At 40.4% G+C, this 19,655-nt stretch overlaps 1 protein-coding gene and 1 pseudogene across 1 annotated transcript in view; one reads left to right on the top strand and one right to left on the bottom strand.

Annotated features, from left to right (window-relative positions):
• Positions 1-6,878: 6,878 nt before the first annotated feature.
• The window catches only part of LOC148355665 (flavin-containing monooxygenase 5-like), a 30,194-nt gene continuing 17,417 nt past the window's right edge, over positions 6,879-19,655 (top strand). The window contains exons 1-4 of the mRNA XM_088349872.1: positions 6,879-6,967; positions 9,210-9,348; positions 17,866-18,054; positions 18,216-18,381. Of these exons, the coding sequence (XP_088205998.1) occupies positions 6,957-6,967; positions 9,210-9,348; positions 17,866-18,054; positions 18,216-18,381 (505 nt within the window). The 5' untranslated portion in view covers positions 6,879-6,956. The remainder of the gene's footprint in view (positions 6,968-9,209; positions 9,349-17,865; positions 18,055-18,215; positions 18,382-19,655) is intronic.
• Positions 10,982-11,071, bottom strand: LOC148355666 (U2 spliceosomal RNA; annotated as a pseudogene).

Genomic DNA, 19,655 nt, shown 5'->3' with positions numbered 1-19,655 from the left:
TTTGTATTTGAGGACCCCTGCAATATTATATCATCTTTGAATAATCCTAGGTTGAGTAATTTCATCTCCAAACGGAAGAGCAGCTTCAGCGACAGACTGCTGTCACAGTCTTGTTCCACGGACAGACTGAGGAGTTCATTTCTTCCTCATGCCATGAGGCTCTTTAACTCCACCCGGGGGAGTAAAAGCCCACATTAAACCACACCCCCACATTGCATATTACCCTATTTTTATTACAGTGTGTATTTTATGTAGCACTATTTAAATACTCTATCGACACGTTACATCGGGTATTTATGTATTATATTCCTTTTACTTTATTATTGTTTTATTTTCAACACAAGGATACTGCTGGAAGTGTGAATTTCCCTATGGGGATGAATAAAGTATCTATCTATCTATCTATCTATCTATCTATCTATCTATCTATCTATCTATCTATCTATCTATCTATCTATCTATCCATCTATCTCTAACTAATTTGCATTTATTTTACACAACATTGGCCTCAACTAAAGGGAGCTGACATATTTGTCAGCTATCTTGCTTCCAGTAACCTTGAGTATTTTAGCACTTGTTTTCCGTTGCACTACACAATACAGCAACATCTAATAAAATAATACACTCTCCCTTTGAACAACATGAGTTGAAATGTGTGGTTGCTAGCAAGCTAGCTATCTAAAAATCATACTTCGTTTCCAGGGTTGGGTAGGGTTACTTTAACTGGATTACTTTCGATTACTTTTCGATTACTCCAATACCAAATATGCTAATAAAAGACAAAAGAAACTAAATATGAATAAATTGATGACTCAACACGTGGTAAGCTTTCTCTCCTGGCTTTGATCTCTTTGATCTCCGGCAAAACTAACATAAAATGCGACAGAAACAAAATAAAAATAAATCCAAACAGCTTGCCAACATCATTTTTGCCGTTCCATGTATTCCGTTACTCCCCAAGCCTGCACAAAATTTTGTAATTGTATTCATATTTAGTTTCTTTTGTCTTTTGTTAGCATATTTGGTATTGGAGTAATCCAAAAGTAATTGAAAGTAATCCAGTTAAAGTAACCCTACCCAACCTTGAACGTTTCATTGTTTAACGTTTCTCATTTGTAGCACTTACCCACTGCAAGTTATTCATCAACCAAGTTTTGAGTTAACAAGGGTAGCTCTAATGGTGGGTTCAGATCACCTTGGTTGATAACACACCAGATAAACGTTTATGTAAAAATAAAATGTTTCAATTTATCACGAGCTAATATTAAAATTGGAATATTTTAACGCTTTTATATGACTGAAGGCACAGGACACTTGGATGTGCCTCACCTGTCACCATGGAAATATAAAATAAAAAAAAATATAAATTAGTTTACATTATTCGGTGTTAAGGTTATTTATCATTTAACATCACAATTTGGGGATTTTCCTCTTCGAAATTGCTGATTTTTCAAGTTATATTGGGAATATTACGTACTAGTTGTATTTACATACTAATTAGCAGGGTTGGGTAGGGTTATGTTAACTGGATTACTTTCAATTACTTTTGGATTACTCCAATACCAAGTATGCTAATAAAAGACAAAAGAAACTAAATATGAATAAAATAACTAAATTTTGTCTACTAAAGTCAAAATTAAATGGTCTTGGTATGTGTTCTGATTGTCTTAACCAGCACAGACTGTTGGCACCTAACTTTCAGTTTAACGACCAGTCAGGCCTCGAAAAAGTTGCCCTCCTCAATCTTTAGGTGTGTCTATAAAAATGGGGGAAAGAAGCTTATCTGAAAAAAAACTCAGGTCAGTCAATCAGTCACATAATGAGGCATGCGTGGTGGCTGCCCTACAGTCCAAATCCCATCGAGTCGCAGCATGGTTGAGACGGTGGCTTTGATGGCGCGGGGCCTTCGGGTCTTACCAGTGTCAAGTCCTGCTTGGATGAAGGTCTGGAGCCCACTTGCTTTGAGAGTAGCCCTGACATTGGCGGTCTATGGAGATTCAAGGTGAGAAACAGCATGCAAATGTCTTTTTTGTGTTTGTAATCCCCCACTGAAAACATGGATCTTTTCTATTAGTTGAGGTAAATAATTTATAGTCCCTCCCGCCATTTTCTTCCACTTATCCCGGTTAAGGTCACTGGGCAGCAGCCTCAGCAGGGAGGCCCATACCTCCCTTATCCCTGCCACATCATCCAACTCATCCGACAGAATCCCGGGGCGTTCCCAGGCCAGCCTAGAGACTGTTAGGAATTAAACTATTAAAAATGTAGCGTTTACCAAATTGTTCGAATGAGTTATCTGACTCCATTAACCAAACACAAACTTCATTCACCTAACAATGCATGCTCGTTTCTTTATGGAAAAATGAACAAGAATAGCCGACATTTTCACACGGGGGCAGATTTATTAAAATATATAACTAAGTGAATTCCATCGAATTAGCCAAATTATTGACGAATAAGTCGATTAAGTCTTCGTCGAGCCTCCCTATCGATTGTCCCTCTCGAACGATCTTCCTCTCCTGAAGTTTTTCTGCCCACGTCTTTTCACAAGCCGGCGTGTCGCCACCCCCATGGGCAGGCCAGGAACGCCCATGGGGGGGCTCCACCTCGTCACCACCTCGTCTGGACCGGTGCATCACGAAGGCCCCTCTTGTGCCGGGAAGTGCTGATTATGGAAGTGCTGATTATCAAATCAGGGCCTGGCCTTCTCTGTCAGCGTCCTGTTATCAACAGAACTAAACAAAACTTTCGCATTCAGAACGGCGCGACCTGTCATTGACCTTAAGCCTTCTCTGTGAAAAATCTTCATTGCATTCAATAAATGTAACTTGAATAAAATTGTATAAAATCCCTTATAGTCAAATAAATAAAATATAAAGTCCTTCAAGACGTATTTGCTCCAGCTCCAGCGTGTCCTGGGTCGTCCCGGGGTCTCCGGCCGGTGGGACGTGCCTGGACATTTTCACACAGGGGCAGATTTATTTTCTTTAAAAAATTTAACTAAGTGAATTCCATCGAATTAGATGAATTATTGTCGAATAGTCGATTTAGTCTTCGTCGAGCCTCCCTCTCGATTGTCCCTCTCGAACGATCTTCCTCTCCTGAAGTTCTTCTGCCCACGTCTTTTCACAAGCCGGCGTGTCAGCCACTCCCATGGGAGGCATTGATGAGGCATGGATTGACCGGTAAATCGGGAGTTTTGCCTTTTCGGGATCGTGTTCTTTCGGTCATGACTCACAGTTCATGACCATAGGTGAAGGTAGGGACATAGATCGGCTGGTAGATCGAGAGCTTTGCCTTTCGGCTCAGGTCCCTCTTCACCACAACAGACCAGTTCAGGGTCCACATGACGTTCAACACTGCACAGATCCGTCTGTCGATCTCCCGTTCCTTCCTACCCTCACTCATAAACAGGACCCCGAGATACTTGAACTCCTCCACTTGGGATACAACCGCATCCCCAACAGGGAAGGAGCATGCCACCCCTTTCCGGATGAGTATCCTGGTGGTGGCGTTCCTTGCATCAAAAAACATAAAACTGTACATGAACAACGTCAAAGCTTGCCACTCTATACCAATGAAACAGAATATTATCCCAGCTGTGATCTTGAGATTTTCTAACAGGAAGAACAAAGTCGAATTGATGAAGCTGGGAAGAAAACTCAAAGGTACTGTCAAGAAACGGACCGGGAAGCAGGAAGTCGGAACTCATATGCTTAGACGATCCGTCACTTTAATTCGGAAATAAAAGTTGTCCAACACACAAACGGACCAAAAACAAAACAAAACAGGTTTAAAGGCAATCAAAATTACAAACTAGGCATTACTCAGATCAAACAGGCATGAACAGGTCTTCAACAAGGGAAAAAGTTTAAGTACTCCAAAAGCAATCAGTCTAATGCGTCTCAGCCGGTGTCCAGGGCCGGGGCCAGCTGGGCGCCATGACAACCGTGCAGGACATGACAGGTACTAACTAATGTTTATCTTAATGGTCACTTCATCAAAAGAAATGCCGAAATAACTAAAGAAGCAAGATTCTTAGGGAAGCAAAATAAAATCCAGAACACATGGGTTAGGAACTGTAAATACATACAGTGGCTTGCGAAAATATTTGTCCCCCTTAAACTTTGTGACCTTTTGCCACATTTCAGATTTCAAACATTAAGACACAGGTGTCAAACAGGCGGCCCGCGGGCCAAATCAGGCCCGCCAAGGGATTGAATCCGGCCCGCGAGACAACTCTCAGAGAAGCACAAGAGACAAACGAGCTGCAGGTTCAAATATGTCAACTTGATGTTGATGCCAGGTACTACGAACAAAGACACTGCACTTGTATTACTTTCTCTCTCTCTCTCGCTCTCTTTTCCACCCCTTTTCTCCCACTCTCTGTCTCTGTCTCTTTCACTCTCTGTGTCTCTCTTTTTCTCTTCCTTTGTTGTTCTTTGTCTCTTTCTCTCTCTGTGTCTTTTTAACTTATTTTGCTCTAACTTCCTTTTTTCTTTTTCTCTTTTCTCTTTCTCTCTTCCTACCCTTTGCACTTACTTTTCTCTCCTTCTGTCTTTCTATTTATCTTTGGATTTCTTTCTTCCTCCCCCTTTCTTTTCCCCCTCTAGCACGACTTTTTTCTTTCTTTGTCCCGCCCTCACTCCCTTTCACTCCCTCTTTCTCTTATTTCTTTATCCCTCTTTTTCTTTCTCTTTAATCTACTAGTCCGGCCCCCGACAGAATGTTTGTTCTACCGTGCGGCCCCCGAGTTGAAATGAGTTTGACACCCCTGCATTAAGATATAAAATTGTAATTTCTTGTGAAGCATCAACAATAATTGGGACACAATCATGAAGTGGAACACACTTTATTGGATGTTTTAAACCTTTTTAACAAATAAAAAACGAAAAAGTGGGTGTGCAAAATTATTCAGCCCCATTGAGTTAATACTTTGTAGCGCCACCTTTTGCTGCGATTACAGCTGCAAGTCGCTTGGGGTAAGTCTCTATCAGCACGGCCAGAGTAACTCAGGTCGGGTTGGGCAGAATTTTATAGGCCCGATCTTACCTCTACTTTGGCTGCAGAACGCCAACGGCAACATGTCCTCCTTGGCACACTTGACGTTGTTTTCAGCGGCGTGGTTTTCTGCTCTCCTACGAGTTGTTACATGTTTTCCGATCTTCATGTTTTTTTACGCCACTACTACATACCTGTCAACCTCCACGGCTCCATGCTCTTACAAACTGCCTTATTTTCCCTTCAGAATACAAAATAATCTTACACCATAGTTTTCTTTTCAAACGTGTTTATCTATGTAGTTTAACATGTTGTATTGTAAAATATTTTGCATTTGGAACGGCGTGACCTGAAGCCCACTCAGTGAAAATCTTCATTGTACTCAATAAATGTGACTTGTATTTAATCGTATAAAATCCTTTATAGTAAAATATATAAAATCCTTCCATAAGCTTTTCAGCATTGTTTTTTGTTGCACTGCACTATACAGTGAGATCTAGTGGTCAAATACTTAACACTGCCCCTTTAAAATTTTCAATGTCAAAAACGTATCGTAGAACAGTGATTTTCAACCACTGTGCCGCGACACACTGGTGTGCCGTGAGAGATTGTCAGGTGTGCTGTGAGAAATTATCCAATGTCACTTTTTAAAATTTAAAATTTTATAAGACATTTATGAATCATTTTCTGCAAATATTATGTCATTGTCAAGTGTCTGTGCTGTAAAAATTGGGGTATTATAAATTATATTGTAATTGAACATTAAGTTCAGTGTTATCTGTCAAACTGTACGTTTTTGCCGTACAAAGTCTGTTTATTATGCATTTTAAGACGTGTATGACGTACAAGGAAATCTGTAAGGGAAAACGCAAATTTGTCAATGATGGGTACAATCGGGTATATACCGACTATCACCAAACGGCAAATCAATCAACTCAAAGGAATTCGCCGCGGAAGCCTCTATCTCGGTATCGTTTTTTTCGTTGCAAACGAAGCGAGCGGTTTGATGCTACTGTGCACATGCGTCTGCCGCCTGGGGATTTCCCATCATGCATCATTCCGAAAAAAAAATATATATATGGTCTACGATTATTTTGTATTTTGTACGGGAAAATACGACAGTTTGTATGGGCAGGGAGCTTTGGAGGTTGACAGGTATGTATTTTACAGGGTTGGGTAGGGTTACTTTAACTGGATTACTTTCAATTACTTTTGGATTACTCCAATACCAAATATGCTAATAAAAGACAAAATAAACTAAATATGAAAAAAAATGACTAAATTTTGTGCAGGCTCGGGGAGTAACGGAATACATGGAACGGCAAAAATGATGTTGGCAAGCTGTTTGGATTTATTTTCATTTTGTTTCCGTCGCATTTTATGTTAGTTTTGCCGGAGATCAAAGAGATAAAAGCCAGGAGAGAAAGCTTACCACGTGTTGTGAGTCATAATTGTATTCATATTTAGTTTCTTTTGTCTTTTATTAGCATTTTTGGTATTGGAGTAATCCAAAAGTAATTGAAAGTAATCCAGTTGAAGTAACCCTGCCCAACCCTGGTATTTTATAACATTTTGGGTGTGCTGCAAATTTGTTATAATGTAAAAAAAACGTGCCTGGCTCAAAAAAGGTTGAAATCCACTGTGATAGAAAATACCGGCTTTCAATGTTTTCATTTTAAAGTCATTATTTTTAGTTTTGATGTGAATCGTTCATTTTCATAAACCTTATTTTTAAATGTTATTTTAGTAAATAAATAAAAAAAAAGGTTCGTTTGTTGAAGTGGAATGCAAGTAATGTTGCGTCTGATCAGCGAGACTCGCTTGTTTTTGTAGCTGATCACGCTGCAATGATGAGTTCAGAGGTCAAAGTCAGACGTGGGACACTCTAGCACTCCGCCCACTTCTAAGCACCCGAGACGATAACAGGGAAAAAACGAGTCACTCCCTTGATCTGCATGCATAACGGGTAAGTGGACGTCGTGTTGTCGATGTTGTTCGGACAATAATTTGTTCATATCCGAGGCACAAAAGACAAATTGCTGTACATTTACTGTATTTACTTGCAGCCTCAAACGTTGCAAGTTTCGGCATGTTACTGCTTCTGCTGCCTTTTGGGTGTTTTTTTTTTTGAGAACTCTTGACTTTTTCTCACTGTGTGCTCAAATAAAGTGTTTGCGTAGGGGGCGTGTGTGGGTTTTGCGAGAGACACGCTTTTAGTGTGAACGTTTGTTGCTGGGCTGCAGCAGAGCTGGGCTAAAGTGTTCACAGTGTTGACACAAGAACAGAAAACACCTGTTTTTTGCGCTAACAATCCAGCCAAAGTACTGATACAGCCCTTTTATGAAAAAATATGTTTATTTATCTTACTGAAATGGACGATTTTGATGACAGGCCATATAATTGCCATGCATTTTTTATTGTGTCATCAATTGCTAGGGTTGAAATTGACCTAAAAAGTTTTTTTTGACAAAATCTTACATAAATTACACCAAAAATACTCCTAAGCGTTTAGACTTACCCGGTACTCAAAAAAGCAGCTTTCCCCGTTATATTTAGCCCCATCTAGTGGTTAAAGTAAGTGCAAATTGCACATTCCAAGAATAGGAAATATATATTTGTTATACGTATACCACACCTTCAACTACAAAAAATAATAAATACCTATTACAGAAATACCAAAAATATCATACTATAGAAATACAATTGCAAAAATGCTATTAAAAAATTCTACTGCACAAATACTACAAGAATACTACCGAAATATTACCACTATGCAAATACCCAAAAAAGTATTACAAAAATCCTAGTACAAAAATACTGCAACAGATGTTCTACAAACAACACGCAGCTAGACGGACTAAATAGCATAAAAAATAAAAAATAAATTGTGTAAACAAGTTGATTTACCAAGTAAACAACACAAACAATACTTTCAGCATCTTCGTTCTTTCCCAACTTGCAGTAATATTAGTGTTGCTCATTATACTTAGCATCAGTGTACCCTCTAAGCTGCGCGCGTGCGCAATTGCGCACTGCTCGCACATTCTCAGCGCACAAGAAAATCTAGCCAGTGCACAAAAATGAGGGCTCAAAATTACTAATTAAGAAGCGACTTAAGTCAAAGTTATTGGCACGAAGGTAAAAATACACGGGTTCCCCTGACGTTGTGTCCTAAATGCGGTATTTTGAAGGCGAGTCGAAGTAGAACGCAGTTGAGTAAAGTTAGTAGAGTTTGTCGAGAACCGGCTTCTTCGGCTCGGCTCACTAAAAGGAACCGGCTCTTTCGGGTCCTAAACGGCTCTTCAGGTTGTTTTTGCTTCTTTAATCCCAACATGACCAAATAGTATGTAAAATTATGCACAAAATGACTTAAAAAGGGGGGGAATAGAACAAAAAAGAAAAAAAATACCAAAATGAAAAAGTAGTGAAAAGCTGAGAAAAAAAGAAACAAAAGGAAGAGAAAAAAAGAAGGAAACATTTAGAAAAAAGACAGAAAAAAAGAAAAGGAAGAAATGTAGGAAAAAGGTAAATAGAGAACAAAAAGAAAAAAGTAACAGCTCGGAAAAAATAAACACAATGAGATTTTTTTTAAAGAAATTTTTAAAAAAAAGGAGAAAAAAACCCGGAAAAAAGAAGAAAAAGTTTGTGTTGCATTCAAATAATTTCCAATTATATCAAGTGAATCTTGTTGCCAACATTGTACTTCCACTAAAAAATGTGATTAAGTACAGTTCTGTATTTTACAACCGACTAAATAAGCCCCCAAAAATGGTAATATTATGCGACAAAATATATCAGGAAATAAAAAGAAATGGATATCTTGTGAAATAATTGTAAGAACAAACAACATTTGTAGGCCGTACAACCTTTGCAATTGTTTCAAGCGTTGCTCACCGACTTTGTGTGAACGCACAGACCCGAGGAAAATTACAGGGAACATTGCTTGGCATTATGAAAAAATGTTTTTTTACGGCGAACACAATTTGGAATGGTCAACTTGTAAATATGCGGAAAACGTATGAGTTGACAGATATGCTATGAAGTACATTGTATTGTAGTCTTTTTACAATTAAACCCCTAATTGTCATACCTCGTTTTAGATATTTGGTGTTTATATCTGACACAATGCTTTTAATTTGGTCTTAAGGGGCCTTATATGATGATGCAATGAACTGTTTTTTTCCATGTGTTTGACATATTTTCTGCAGCTTCAGTATGCCTCGTCGGGTGGCAGTGATTGGAGGAGGTAGCTCTGGCTTGGCCAGTATCAAGTGCTGCCTGGACGAGGGTCTCGAACCCGTCTGTTTTGAGAGCAGCGATGACATCGGTGGACTGTGGAGGTTCAAGGTGGGTTAAGATGAGGTGTGCAATGGGAAGAGTTTAGATAGAATTAAAGCATACATTAATCCCTCGCTGTATCGCAGTTTACTTACCCAGTTTATATAATTAGCGGATTTTCCTTGTGCATTGTGCACTTCGGCAGACAACACACAGCAAATGCTATCACAGGGGCAGGTTGGGGAGGGGTGTGTGCTTTCTTGCGTGCGTGCGTGTGTTAGTTGCACGTGACTGACGAGTCTGCGCAGCTGTGGTAGGCTGGTGTCTTCTGTTTGTATGCTGCGCGCAATGTGTCCACCTAAACAAACTGCAAAGCACAGCGATAGGTAGCTTTTAGCAGCTTGTTACATTGAAAATAAATACATCAATTAAATCAGACTCTAAAGAAAGTCAGAAGAGCACAAAGAAATTCTTATTACCACCGGGTGCTCTGTGGATTGTTATCGTGTCTGGGAAAAGATCGAAGCAGCCTCTGGAGATGAAACAACAGCAGGGCTGCAGGTCCAACCTACTGCTATGGCTATATAACAACTCACCCAACCTACCCCTGCCAAGCCTGTATCTCACCAATGCCAGATCCAATACTCATGAAATGGATGACCTGGCGCTAGAACTCGTGGTAAACAGCTACATGCTTAATGTTTTTATTTTATTCATTACGTAAACCTGGCTCAATCCAAGGATACCCAATGCTAGAATGCAGCTACACTGATGGAGATGCCCTCCAATTTTGTTGTACTTTTGTATAATGACAAAAAAGACCACACATTCATTCACCCTCCATTATCTGCACCGCTTATTCTCAGGAGGGTCGCGGGGGTGCTGGAGCCCATCCCAGCTATCTTCGGGCAGTGGGCAGGGGACACCCTGAACTGGTTGCCTGCCAACACATTATTCATTCAACTGCAATTCTATGTTCTGTGTTTTATTTGTTGATCTATAGATTTTATTTTGTTACAGTCATATATATTATATGTAGCTGATATCTAATAGATTTATGAATGTTTCTAATTCACAGGATTTAACTATTTTTTGGGGGGAACAACAAAGGGATTACTGTATGGTTGAAATATAATGTTCTGAATATTTTGATTCTTTTGCACATGAATACTTTTATAATTTGTTTACTTGCACTGAAAGGACAAGCCGTCTACCGTAAACAACTGGACTATAGAGCGCACCTGATTATAAGCTGCACCCACCACTTTTTAAGTGATTTTCCACTTTTGTACTTACACAAGGCGCACCTGTGTATAAGCCGCGTGCGCCCGCATTACAACTTGTGACACGATCACAAGTTTAACCCAGATCAGGCTGTAATTTCCAAGATTGTGATTTTGTTGTTCTATATTCTTTATCAATTGACCGTTATCCGTTCCATCATAATACACTACAAAGCCAATAGGCTGAGACACTTGTTCCCAGCCAAGAGGCTGAGTCAAGGTCCTAGCCTCCTAATGACACAATCCAAAAGGGGAGGATTTTTTAAGGGTTAGTGTTCTATTGTCTTTATTACTTATCCAATATCCGTTATCGGTCAGTTCATAATACGCGACAAAGCCAAGGAGCCGGGACTCTTACTCTCAGCCAAAAGGCCAAGCTAAGGTCCTAGCCTTAAAGCCTTGCTGCGACCATTGCGAATGCACCGTTCCCGGAGGTACTGCAATACCGGGCTGATGCGTGGAGTGGACAGAGCAAGCTCTTATTCCATCTCCGCATTGCAAAAATCAATCATCACATTTAAGTTCCACGATTGTAACTACCTATGCCGTCACAGTTTGAGTCCCGCATTAGGCAAAAGTCAATAGTACACAATCCTAGAACCACAGTTGGCATCATGAATGGAAAATGATACCCGTTATTAACGTATGATGCAGACTTGTAAAGTCCAGGTCCCGTTGAAAGTAATCCAAGGAAACAAAATGTATATTTCCAAAGTTAAGGGTGGGAAAAATATAAATCCACTATTGTCCGCTGCGACAACAGAAAGATCTACGGTAGCTTTACCCCACTTCCCATCAGCCCGCATTTGCTCCGCCCCTTCTTTTTGATTCGCCCGTAGAACACATAACAGAAAAAAACTCTAAAATAAATACATTACAAAAATATGCAGTTGCAAATACATATTATACATGGTTACACATATTTACGAAGAAAGACGGTACACCGAGAGAGTTTTCAAAGCTTTAATAATAATAATATAACTTTCATCCCAAACCGTGCCTTTGAAAGGTACCAACACGCTAGTAGGATCACGCTCGCAATGCATCAAACGTGACTATCAAAAAAAAGGATCCCGTAAATGTGAAGATCACGGTAGATCTTAGCTGCGGTTGATGGTGGACGCATCAGGTTAGCACTGCTCGTTCTATGCGTTTATACTGTCATTGGCGTCGGTTTTAAGAGTATTGTTAATTATTAATTTTACAATTCTAACCATTTTAACATAGTTAGAAGTAAAGCAGCCGAGTCCTGCCATGGCCGGGCATTATACCGGCGGGCGGAGACGTAACTGCGTGAGATTCTTGCTCAAAGATGTTGTGGCAATTTCGGAGGGAATGTCAAGGACGGATTTTATTAACAAGTTTGTTGAAAAGATTCTGAAGTTTAAAAAGGAGGAGGTACATGCTGTCATAAAAATGACTTCTGGCAAAGGCTTTGATGTGAGTTTTGAAACGGCAGCTCTTTATCAAGAGTTTTGGAATCGCTTTGAGGGAGTGAGGTCCCAGTTTTCAGGATTTACAGTGGAGAAGCTGACTGATAATACTAACAAGATTGTCGTTGTTAGAATGTTTAGTGAAATGATCAGTGCTGATGACGTCTGTTATTGGTTGAGTAGATACTGCTCAGTAAAAGGCCAGGCTATGAAGGTGAGGTGTGAGAAAGGCTATTGGAATGGTGCCTGGAGGGTACCAGTCCAACTACGGCAAGATCCTCAGGGCTTTCAGGGAATGAAACAAATTCCGTCGACTATATTCCTGGGGGAAAACCGTGGCTTTATCCACTATCAAGGGCAACCGAAACTCTGTCGCAAATGTGGTGAGCTTGGGCATCTGGCTGAGGTATGTGATCGAATTTTTTGTGGAAAGTGCAGAACAATTGGACATTCCTTTGAGGAATGTAGCAATAGCAGAAAATGCAATCTCTGTGGAGAAACGAATCACCTCTTTAGAAACTGCCCGAATTCGTTTGCTAACAAATTGAAAGCTAGGAAGGCAGTTAACAAAGACAACAAAGACAATGAAATGATGTCAGACAACATAGATAATGAAATGAATAAATGTCACAAAGACAATGACGTGAATAAAGATAACAAAGACAATGAAATTAATAAAGTCATGGAAATACAAAATGAAAATGAACAAGAAATTAATGAAGTTATAGAAATACCCAATGAAGATGAACAGGAAATGAATAAAGTTATGGAAATACCCAATGAAATTGATCAAGAAATGCACAAAGAAATTGGACAAGACAAACAAATTGAAAAAACAGATGTACCTACCAAAACCCCTGGAGCAGAGACCAGAGAATCAAAATTGAAACAGGAAGAACCTGGAAATTCTGATTCGATTTCTCATAAAATACCTGAATTTGGACATGACAAACGAATAGAAAAAGCAACTGCCACTCCGAAAACACATACTAATCAGGAAGGGCCTGGAAGAGAGTTCAAATTAGCAAATTTGTTTGCTACGCCATTGCCGGGATTTGGAGAAGTCAAACAAATCGAAAAGGCGAATGACTCTCCAAAAACCCATACGGGCACTGGAAAGAGGAGTAAAAGTAAGACAAAATTGGGAGTGGTGAAAAAACCAGAAACAAAGATAAGAGATTTAGAAGAAAGCCGATTGCCGGTGAATAAGCCCACAAGGGAACTGTATGAAGTTGAGACGGAGGAAGTCGGGGAGGGAAAAAATCTGACCCTTAGTGGGCAAGGAAGTAAGAGACCCTTTGATAGGTCCTCTGGCTCACCCCCTAACCCAGAAAAAAGGGGAAGACCTGGAACCACAGACAGAGAGTCAGAGGGTCCCAGAGTTTTCCCCGGTGAGTCTCAAAATGAGGTACTACTCTTAAGTGATGTGTCTGACACAGGTGACACTCTCGATGATCTCGATGATCACCAAAGAATGGACTCAGATCCCCCGGTTTTGTCTAACTAGTTTAAATACTTTAACAACAATTATGAACATTACATTCTCTACTATCAATGTGAGAAGTGTGAGATCAAAGGTTAAGGCTCACAGTGTTTTATCGTTCTTAAAAACTATCAGAACGGATGTGTTTTTACTACAGGAATGCTGCATCCCCTTTCTAAAAAATTATAAACAGTGGGAAGAGATTTGGCCATATCCGTCATTATGGAGTGGCTCGAATGAAAACCGTAACGATGGGGTAGCCATTTTAATAAACAACCCTCAACTCATCATAAAGGGGAGTACTGTGATGAGAGACGGACGCGCAATCTTAGCAAGACTTTCTTATATAGGGAATGATTTTAACCTCATTAACATATACGGCCATGCCGACAGACAACTCAGGTACGAACTTTTAGAGGACATCCAGTCGCATATGCTAGGCCATCAACCACTAATCGTGGGAGGAGATTTTAATTGCATCCTAAGTAGGAAGGATAGAAAGAGGAATGATGAGGAGTTTAAAGTAGATAAAACATCAACTTTATTACAAGACATGTGCCGGACATTTAAACTGGTGGACTGTTTCAAATCCATACATCCAGGAGAGGAGGGCTTCACCTGGTTCAGTAGTGACAATGCCAGAGCCTCTCGAATAGACTACATATTTACGAGGGGTTTAGCACAGAGTGATGCAAGATTAATTCCAGTTTTTTTTTCGGATCACTTGCTACTGTCCTGCTCTTTCTCATTTCCTTCAGGTATGACTGTTGGGAAGGGTTTGTGGAAGTTAAACTGCTCCCTGCTGGAGGATGAGGCTCTAGCCGCACAATACAGGGAGCTGTACAAAGACTGGCAGACCCTTCAAGACTCGTATGATTCACGAGCACAATGGTGGGAAATGACAAAGAAACGAACACAGACCTTTTTTAAAAATGCAGGGAAAAACAAGAAACTCAAAGAGATGAAACGCATGTCGGGACTACAAAGAAGACTCCAACGCTATTTCATCCTAACAGAAAAGGGGATGGACTTTAATGATGAAATCAAAGAGATCAAACAAGAACTTAACGCTTTGGCGGAAATAAAGAGCAAAGGCATCATAATAAGAAGCAGAGAAAGAGAAATAGAAGAAGGGGAAAAATGTACACGCTACTTTTTTAAAAAAATTATGGGCAAAAATGAGGGGATTTTTAAACTTCAAAACGAAAACGGGCAAATAACAAAGGAAAGTAGTGAAATAACCAGATTGGTCGAAGACTACTACAAAAAATTATTTGAAAAGAAAGAAACATATGAGAATGAAATGGGGCATGTATTAGATCATATTTCAAGATCAGTGCGTCAAGACCCCTTTTTAACATCGGACTTTACCCAAGACCAACTGAATGATTGCATAAAGACTATGAAAAAAGGCAAATCACCCGGGGAGGACGGACTCAACCTCGAATTTTACCGGACTTTTTGGGATATTTTAGCACCAGATCTGTTAACTGTTTTTAACGAATTTTCCAGTCGAGACCATATGCCAGACAGTTTCAGAATCGGGATAGTTACTCTATTGCACAAAAAAGGAGACAAAATTGACTTAAAAAACTGGCGACCCATAACGCTTTTAAACGTGGACTGTAAAATTTTCAGCAAGCTTCTAGCAACACGAATGTCTGTTGTCTTGGGAGACTTGGTTGATCCAGACCAAACCTGTGCCATTGTGGGAAGGAAGATCAGCGACAGTCTCATGCTGATCCGTGACACCATTTGTTATGCAAGAGACAGAAACATGCGACTAGCGGTCCTAAACCTAGACTTTGAAAAAGCCTTTGATCGAGTCTCGCACCAATACCTCTTCAGGGTATTGCAAAAATGTGGTTTTCCCCAAAAATACATCAATTGGGTAGGACTGCTATACCGAGACATCTACAGCAAATTCATGATTAACGGGAATTTATCGGAAGCAATCGAGATCAACTGCGGTGTACGTCAAGGTTGCCCTATGTCTCCCCTTCTCTATGTTCTTTGCATTGAACCTTTGGCACAAATGTTAAGAAAAGATAGATTTGTCGAAGGCATCAATATCCCAGGAAGTGGGGGACAAATTACCAAGTGTGTTTTGTACATGGATGATTTTAATATTTTGTGTACTGACCGCGCATCTGTTGAAAGAGCCCTTGACTTGACTGACCTGTTTGGGAGGGCGTCTGGGTCAAGGCTAAATAGAGAAAAATCACAAGTGAAGTTTTATGGAATGTGGAAAGAGACAGAAAAGGCAGGACTCCCGCTGACGGTGTTAAAGACAGACCAGAAAATCCTAGGGATAAAGTTCAATGCGGATGGAGGAGGCGAGACCAACTGGGATGACGTGACAAGGAAAGTTAAGCAAAAACTTGTTTTTTGGTCACTAAGAAAACTGACAATAGAGGGGAAGGTCCTAATCATCAAAGCGATCATCCTCCCAATGCTTTTGTCAATCAGTTTAATTTTTATGCCTAAAAGAAACGTGCTGTTACAGATGGACCGAGCCATCTTTCGCTTTGTCTGGGGCTCAAAGTGGGAAAGGATAAAAAGAGATACAATGAAAAAGAAAAAGGAAAAAGGGGGGAAAGGAGTGCCTGACCTCCAGCTTTTCCTGGGAAGCAAATATGTCTCTCTCCACTTCCAAAACGCTGTGGGCCCACCCAACAACCCGAAAAGTCAAGCAATGACCCGTTTTTGGATGGGCTCATATTTGCGGAAGCTAAAGCTTGTACCAGACAATCGTTTGATTCCAGTTTCGTTTAACTTGCCACCAACACATCTCTTTATCCGGGATTTTTTGAAGAAGTTTGATTTGGAAACACAAGAATGTCACACTTTACAAAACCACAGGGCCCTTATTGCTATTGTGCAAGAGCGAGCTACAGTAAGCCCTGTGCGGGGGCTTGCGTTTGGCGAATCCACAACGGTTTGGAGCAACGTCAATCATCCTGCCCTCCCAAACAGACTACGAGACTTGTCATGGATGGTGGCTCATGAAGTTCTCCCAGTCAGAGCTGTAATGCACCACCGAGGAATGTCAGCGACTTCGACGTGCCCTCGACCTGGCTGTGGCGCCCAGGAGTCGGTGAGGCACCTTTTTTGTGAGTGCAGCGCTGCCAAGGTCTTGTGGACAATGGCCGAACAACTAGGAAAGTTCCCGGACTTGCCAGCAGGAGAGGTCCCTGATGCACAGTACGTGCTTTACGGGGTGAGTCGGTCGAGGAGGCATCGGAACGACTTTGCCAGGGACTGGCTCACTCTCGCCGCCATCAAGGACGCCATCTGGACCTCCAGAAACCTGCTGGTATGGAGGTGCAGGCAGATCCCCCCCGTGGCTGTGCTCCAAATGGCTGCAGATACCATACAATCTGCGAGCGGCGGGCCTAGGACGCAGCCATAAAGAAGACTCGTCTGTACCCACCCGGAGGGGGGAGCCGGAGCTACACTGTGGGAGTCCCGGCAGCAACGGCCTGGGTTGTGGAACCCAGAAGGGAGAGGACCCACGCAGAATGGAAAGGACCCACACAGAGGACTGGAAGAATGCTGCTTGGGAGGGTGGGATGGCAGAGCTATGCCCTTGCACAATAGTATTGCCTTTTACACGCTGGTTTACTACTGTTAAAAGAAAATAACTCTGAAATTGTTTAATTGATGTTGAAAATGTCAGGAAAAAATGTTAAAACGTCATATCGTCACGTCATATTGTCAAATATAAAAAAAATGTGAATATGCTTGATGGATGTGTTTTGCTGCTGTTGGTGTCGGTGGATTTGTTCAGACCGAGGACAATCGACTTTGGCCTGGACGGATCTATTGACACTAACAAAGATGTTATATAATGAAATTGTGAATATGTTTGATTTTCGAGAAGGTTTGTTCAAACCTCACTTTGTGTTTGCTGTTAAAAACGTAATATTGGAATATAATATTGTGAATGTGCTTAATTGCTGTTGAGATTGTCATGATTGTTTTCTGTTCTTAGTGTCAATAAATTTGTTCAAACCAAAAAAATCACGGTAGATCGTCCTCAACTTCTTCCTCTTAACTATCACCATCAAGGGTGTCTTCCTCATTATCGGAACGTACCTTTACTTAACAGACAATGTATGCATAAACTTAGAGGTTGCAGTCTTTCTTGGCACACATATTCTACTGGTCTCAATCTTACCTTTTATACTCCAGCGCCGCTGGTGGCCGTTAGAAAAATTACATAAATTGGCCGCTTCACTGAATAAGCCGCAGGGCTGAACATTTGGGAATAAAGTAGCGGCTTATAGTCCGGAATTTACGGTAATTTCGTTATACTTGTATAATGACAATAAAGGCCATTCATTTACTCTTAAGTATAAACCCCCCAAACAAACAATCATTGCAGGAAAACCCGGAGCCAGAGCGGGCCAGCATCTACCACTCGGTCATCATCAACACTTCTAAGGAGATGATGTGCTTCAGCGACTTCCCCATCCCAGCCCATTTTCCCAACTACATGCACAACTCCCTCATCATGGATTACTTTCGCACGTACGCCGACCACTTCAAGCTCCGCAAGTACATTCGTTTTAATGTAAGCTCAAATGTATTCTTGAGTCAGCCAGATTGGTCCTTGCTTACAGCTTTTATCCCTCCTAATACACAAAAGACTTCTGACACAATAGCAGTATTACCCAGCAGATAACTTCTGCAGATTTTTGTAACATATAATGTTTTTTTTATTTATGCCCTCAGACTAAAGTCTTGCGGGTGAAACAAAGGACTGACTTTTCACGTACGGGCCAGTGGGACGTGGAGACGGAAAACAAGGAGGGCAAAAAGAACAAACATATATTTGATGCCGTGATGGTCTGCATCGGGCACCACTGCCACCCCAATTTGCCTCTTCAGGACTTTCCAGGTGCGTCGAAAAATCCACAGAACTCAATTTTTATTTTTTAAGGTATATTTTTCTATATAATTTATTTATTTATTTATTGACAGATTTATTTGGGGAAAAGGTCAATAGTGTTAATAAAAAGAAAGTTTCAAAGCGCTCTAAAGTTCAAAAAAGTCAACAATATCCTTTGAATCTGATAAATCTTGAAAAATATGGAAGGAACCTTCTACAGTGCAGCACATTATAATAATAATAATAATAATAATTTCCTTGTATTGTCATTCTGTGTAACAATGTACACAGAACGAAATGTCGATTGCACCTGACCCGTTGTAGCGAGCCGATGCAGCCGCAGCCAACAGAGGGCGCCGCCGACCACTTTTTAAGTCTCAGGAATGACTCGGCCGGGGCGCGAACCACCGACCTCCCAGTCTCAAAGCGGGCGCCTTACCATCTAATTATCACTTATTTGCTAAGACAGGAGGGGGTAGGAATGGAGAAGGGGCAGTAAAACAGGCCAAAATACAGACAATATTTTTTTAAATTAGCAATTAAAATCAAAATGCCTATGTTTGTGGAAGATTTGTCCATAAAATAGATACAGTACGTAATTTGCAATATAATATATGCAAAGGTAATGTATTATTATGCCATAATACAGAGGCTGGGTTCCCATGTATGTGGCTTTTTATTTGGGTACAACACAAAAAGATCATCAACTAACAACAAAACGAAACAACACAATATTTGCACACAAAAAAAACTGTACAATACAATGATAGACAGGGTTGGGTAGGGTTACTTTAACTGGATTACTTTCAATTACTTTTGGATTACTCCAATACCAAAGATGCAAATAAAAGACAAAAGACACAAAATATGAATGAAATGATGACTCACAACACGTGGTAAGCTTTCCCTCCTGGCTTTGATCTCTTTGATCTCCGGCAAAACTAACATAAAATGCGACAAACAAAATGAAAATAAATCCAAACAGCTTGCCAACATCATTTTTGCCGTTCCATGTATTCTGTTACTCCCCAAGCCTGCACAAAATTTAGTCATTTTATTCATATTTAGTTTATTTTGTCTTTTATTAGCATATTTGGTATTGGAGTAATCCAAAAGTAATTGAAAGTTATCCAGTTAAAGTAACCCTACCCAACTCTGATGATAGAATACTTAGTCATGTGCCCAAATGGAGTAGGCTAAAGGAGAAGCTTTTAAGTTTCTACCCCCATTTCAAGTTTTCGTGCAGGAAAAACATACTCAAAATCTAAACAAGAAAACGAAAC

Source organism: Urocampus carinirostris, chromosome 12 (assembly GCF_059441175.1).
Source record: "Urocampus carinirostris isolate Australia breed hairy pipefish chromosome 12, RoL_Ucar_1.0, whole genome shotgun sequence".
NCBI lineage: Eukaryota > Metazoa > Chordata > Actinopteri > Syngnathiformes > Syngnathidae > Urocampus > Urocampus carinirostris.
This window is presented reverse-complemented; position numbering and strand designations above follow the sequence as displayed.